The sequence below is a fragment of the Cucumis melo genome, chromosome 9 (genome assembly GCF_025177605.1).
Source record: "Cucumis melo cultivar AY chromosome 9, USDA_Cmelo_AY_1.0, whole genome shotgun sequence".
Lineage (NCBI taxonomy): Eukaryota > Viridiplantae > Streptophyta > Magnoliopsida > Cucurbitales > Cucurbitaceae > Cucumis > Cucumis melo.
The window spans coordinates 22,360,140-22,365,872 of NC_066865.1; the positions used below are offsets into that span (position 1 = coordinate 22,360,140).

The window sequence follows — 5,733 nt, forward strand, 5'->3', positions numbered from 1 at the left end:
GGTGGTGGAAGAAAATGGGAGAATGGGTGGGGTTTTATAGGGTTTAGGGAAGGGGAAGGGTGAAGGAATAAGAAAAGATGATTTGTGAAAATATAAAATATTTTTGATGCCACTAACCATTAGATATTTGTATGTGATAGGTAACCCATGTGTGCGCTGACCTCTTGATATATATCTTTAGCTGCCAGTTGTATAGTTGTGTTCAATCATGCAAAGTTTTAGACATTTCTAATGTGATATTGAAAGAGCTGTATATGAGTAAATTAGATGAACTCGTCTATATGATGTTGTAATAATTCACATGTGAAAGTTTAGGATTTAGTGTTAGATATGATGTAAAATTAAATTTATCTTCATTTTCCAGTTTAAGTTTTTGGATTTCAAAATTTAGAGATAAAAATTGAATTTTTAAATAAAGAAAATAGAAGGAGAAAAAAACAACAATTTTTTACATGTAAGACTATGATTTGAATGTGTTATTTGACACTTTGAACCGATAAAAAATACAAAGTCGTCGCAATTTTAGGATTAGAGATCCCTAATTCTATTGGCGTCTATGTATCTTTATTATTTTAAATTCAACTGTTATCTCCCTCTTATAGAATGTATATATGCTTTACACTGTTACCAAATCAACCTCTAATGTCACTAAGTTAAACGCTCATTTTGTCAAAAATGGAAAAAGGACTTTAGAGCTTAAAACTTACGAGTACTGCAATTAATTGATAGTTTTGAACATTAGGAAGGTGCATTGTAGACACTTAATTAGGCCATAGATGATATGAGAGAAGGTTTCAACGTAACTTTGATTGGGTGGTTTAATGAAAATGATAGCATGATTTCGAGATCTTTGCTCCAATATTTGTCACAATCGTTCTTCCAAACACCAAAGATATCATCCGCTTCAATGTGGTTGCTGCTACCTTATGGATCATTTGGAACCAACGCAACAAAAACCGAAACTTCAAGGATACTAAAAAAATAGCTTCATCATAATTAACTGTATTCTTTATCAAAAATCAATTGTGTCAAGCTTTTTAGGAAGAAGTTTCAGAAAATATTGAAGAAGAATATGAAAATAATGATATGTTCTAATTAATTTTCTAATAATTTAAGCTTCATCATCCATGTGTGATGATTTTAGCTGGCAGATATTCTTAATAAGCTCTGAAGTCTATGCTATCTTAATTTTGGACATTTCTGGGATGGGGAGTTTCCTATTTTTTCTTCCCTCAATCTTCGGGCACGTAACAAATTTTTGAAATTAAACGTTGACTTGATTCAATTTTTTTGGGATTTGGAATAAAAAGAAAGTGTGTTCTTGTTTTATTAGATTTTAGGTTCGTAGGCCATGCCATCATTTAACATATAATAAAATTTCCAGGGTTCTATGAGGATGGTAAGGTATGTCTAACCTATTTGAGACCTAGTCGGGTCCATTTCCTAATTACACTCTTTTAAAACCTCGTTAAAAATTGTGATAGTCACAAATATAACAATTAGATTGAAAATGTTAGTATATATATATATATAGTAATATTTAGAAAAAAATTGTGAATATAACAACATCTACCAAAATTTATCAATGAAAGACCATGTTGTAAATATTGGTCCATATTTAATAGACTATAAGAGTTTATAACAATAGAAGTTTATCACTTATAGACTTTGTTATATTTAAATTTTTTTAAAAAATATGTTGCCATCGACTGTTGAAAAATTATTAGATGATTTGAGTTACTTTTTCTCCATTGTATTTAATAGTTCAAGTGGTAATATAGTTTCTATATCTTTTTTTCTCATTTGAGATGGGAAGTTCAAGATGCAAATTATTGTACCAAAATAGTAATAATAAAAAAATGGTAACATTAGAACTAACGTGTGGGGGAGATTGAAATATATATTATGATCTGTGACAGGAATAATATAGCAATTTAATTTCTCTATATTCGTTATTTCTATGGGACAAATTAAATGTAATTCAATAATTTGGCTGGATTTGGAAGAGTTGTATGAATTAATGGACAATGATATAGATGTAAAATAGTGTAAGTCCTTAAAATAAATTTGATAATTAAGTTGATTAAAGAAAAGAGAGATAGGATGTTTCACATGTCTTATATTTATAAACATATATATATGTGTGTGTGTGTGTGTGTGTGTAAATTTTTAATTATACTCTCTTTCGGTTTTGTATAATACTCCATATTTACACCAATCCCACTGACATGTAAGTTTTCAACAACAGACAACATTATTATTAATACTTAATTAATGTTCACCTAGCTAGCATTGAAATTGAAATTTAAGATAATGTACGTGTTAAGATTATTTTGCCACCTAGCTTTGAAATTGAGCCCAAGATTCTCAATTATGAGCTTATATATATAAAATCATGAAATTCATTGACCTCTGTTAAATATATTTCGAAGCTGTGATGATAGTTACGTGGGTGTTCATCAAATGGAAATATTATGAAGCACCTATTATGTATTTTTTTAAAAAAATAAAAAAGTAATGTAGCATCATAAAATTGATCTATCATCAACAATAATAGTTGCTAAAACATAAGATGTTCATTCCTTTTAGAAGTTTAGGATTTGGAACTTTCCATTTCCCATGTTGAATTGAGTTTTAAACAATCGTTGATCAAAAGTAAAAAATAAAATTCTTTCGTAAAATTTTTTTTTGGAGAAGGAAACAAGCGGGTCATATTGTGTCCAGAAATCTCTATTAGGTAGACATTCCTTTAACACTGTTTCTTTCGTAAAGTTCAATGTTAAAAAAACAAAGAAAGGATCAATTTATATTAAAAAGTTCCGATCGAACCAAACCAAATTAAAGTTTTCTTTCTTTCTAATTTAATAATGTGATTAATTATAATCTCCTTTTATCAGGATGTTCCACCTAAATGAAAATGTTTGGATTCATTTACTGACCCTAAGTCATATCTCTTTTCCACCGAAATTAGAATCTCCTTTTATATATCAATAATGTGTGGACATATTTTTGTTCAACTGCTTAATGGAGCTCTAGTCTCCTTTTATCTATTATTTGTTTTTATCTCCTATTTGTGGTAATACAATTTTCTTTTGTGTGGGCTTCAAAAGATGAAAAGTTGACGAGAATGTTAAGATAATTGTATCAACCTAGTTGAGACGAAGTAGTGCTCTTATTGACTTCAATCTTCCACTTATGATTTGTTAAAAAAATAATTAATAATGCGATTAAATACGATTTAAGATAATCTGAAAATAAAAAAATGTGATTGAATTTGGTTCAGAGTTCAAAATATTAAAGGTCGTTACGCTGGATTATTGTAGTTTGTCCTAAAAGTGCAGCTAGTAACAAAGACTTGCTAAATTTAAGCCATACATGGTAATGGCTTGATGACCAATTTAATTAGACATATTGTTTTAATTATTTATAGTTTGATATTTAATATTTGAATTTTAAAAGTTTAATTACTTATAATTTTTATAGTTTAAATTTCATGTTATATTTTGTTGCTTTATGGTAGAAAAAATAATTTTTACATAAAATGAAAATGAACACTATTCGAACATCAACATCTGAGAAAATATTTATATTCTTACTGGTTTTTGGGTTTCTAGATCTCCTTTATTTTCAAGTTACTTTGTGCTCTTACTGGTTTTTGTGTTTCTAGATCTCCTTTGTTTTCAAGTTACTATGCTAGTTTTATTGATATCAATCTAAACGCTTTTTAGTTTCTTACCCTTGCTAAGGTTTGTCTCTAGCCCTTTGTTTTTTGTTGGCCTTTCATCTTTGCTTCTTGTTCTAATTTTTCCTATGATTAATGAAGTAGGGATGATGAGAATGTTAAAGGGGTATCACTTAATGGAGATGTCCAGGTGCCCTTACCGATCTAATGTATCTTTTTTCAAAAAAATAAAATAAAAAAATGAACAACTATATTCCAATTTAAGTACTAACAATTCATAAGATCAAACTTACGACAAACTTTGATTATCGTTTTTAATTATCGTTTTTGGACATTCCAATCATTTTAAAAATCACGATCGCAAGTATAATCTTTTGTAAAATTTTTAAATTTGAAAAAATAAGATTAATTAAAAATGTCCTTTAAATATGGTTCATTTATATAGTTCTAAACTACTATTTTGAAATGATTTATTAAAAAAAAAAGTTTTAAATAACAAAACTTGTTCTAAAGCTAGAGAAAAAAAATGTTGTAGAATGTAGTAGTTTTTTAATTGATATGAGCAAGATTTGTCATCCTTTGTCTTCCACTAGTTCTCTCAATATGTTCATAAAAAAGCAAATATATATATGCAAAACTAAAAATCATAAATTCACAAATATTGCAAAATTTTTTATTGAAACCTTTCAACTCTAAAAGGAATAGCTCCAATGAAGCAAATTAAACATAACATACAACAATTTGTAATAAAGTCTAAAACTTAGACAACTTTAATTAGAACCACAAACATCAAAACACACTCAAAGAATTCAATAATGAAAAAAAAAAGAGAGACTAAAATCAGCATTGGAATCCATTGGGAAGATTCTTGTTGCAAACATTAAGGAGCAAGCTGAGGTGGAGTGGGATTTTAATCTTGTTGCCCAAAACGCTAGCCTTGATGGCAGTGCAAAGACAGACAGCAGCTTCAAGATCAGCAAGCCCTTGAACTAAGGTGCAGCATGGGGTCACCGGTGGCTTGCCGATGGTAAGGTCGACGAGGCCGCCAAGAAGCTTGGCGCAAACACCGATCTTAAGGGCATCCTTAGGGCACTTTCGATAGTCAGATGGAGGGTTTGGATTTGTAGGAGGGTATGGCTCGGGCTTTGGTGGGATAGGGACATAGCAATTGTCACATGATGAGACAAGGGTGAAAAAAAGGAGATTGAGAGAAAGGAGGAAGGCAAGAGAGGACGTAGCTTTGGAAGCCATTACGTTTTTTTTTTTCAAGAAGTGTTTTTTTCTTGAAAAGCTTAGGGATTGGTGGTGGGAGAATATGTGGAGATTGGATGGTGTTTTATAGGGTTTAGGAAAGTAATGGTGAGGAATAATAAAAAGATTATTTGTGAAAAATAAAGATATAATATTTGATCATACCACTAACCACTAGAAATTTGTATATGATAGGCAACAACTCTCATATGTGCTGACTTCTTGATGTTTTGCAGCTGGTTGGTTTAATTAAAGTTGAATAAGGTCATTCGAATGCAATGAAAGAGCAGTATTTTGATGCATTATTATTCAAGGTACTTTCTTCACACTAACTCCACGCTAAAAAAGAAGTAAAAGATATTTAGAGAAGAAGAAGAAAAAGAAAGTTCATCAGGTAACAATCTATAATTAAACAATTAAATGAGTTGTGCAATTAAAGATTCATCTAAATATTTTTCAAAATGAAAATATACATTCCTCACTCTAAAGTTGGATAGGGGAAGATGACCTTTCCTACAGAGTAAACACATACCTCGTAAAAGAGTGGAATGAAAATTCTTATTTTGGTCACATGATTTTCATAATAAACTTGAAGAATGAACTCTCACTCAAATTTCCAAAATGCTCTGTCCTCTCTCCTCTCTCCTCTCTCCAAATCCCCACCAAGCAGTTATTCTCCTTGCCGGAAGATACAGAGTCACTTGCAACAGCTACACAAAATGGCGGCTCCTCTCATTATACTAAATTCACCTGAATTCACCCACTGTATTAACTACAAATGCAGCCTTTTACTTGCTGTT

The 5,733-nt window shown here is 30.2% G+C and overlaps 1 protein-coding gene across 1 annotated transcript; it reads right to left on the reverse strand.

Moving 5' to 3' along the window:
- Positions 1-4,381: 4,381 nt before the first annotated feature.
- LOC103482623 (14 kDa proline-rich protein DC2.15-like) lies at positions 4,382-4,972 on the reverse strand. The gene has a single exon (XM_008438883.3). The coding sequence runs from the start codon at positions 4,931-4,933 to the stop codon at positions 4,523-4,525; it is 411 nt and encodes a 136-aa protein (XP_008437105.1). The 5' UTR covers positions 4,934-4,972; the 3' UTR covers positions 4,382-4,522.
- Between the last annotated feature and the right edge of the window lie 761 nt (positions 4,973-5,733).

Coding starts and splice junctions, on each gene's coding strand:
- LOC103482623 (XM_008438883.3), bottom strand. CDS start 4,933: ATGGCTTCCAAAGCTACGTCCTCTCTTGCCTTCCTCCTTTCTCTCAAT.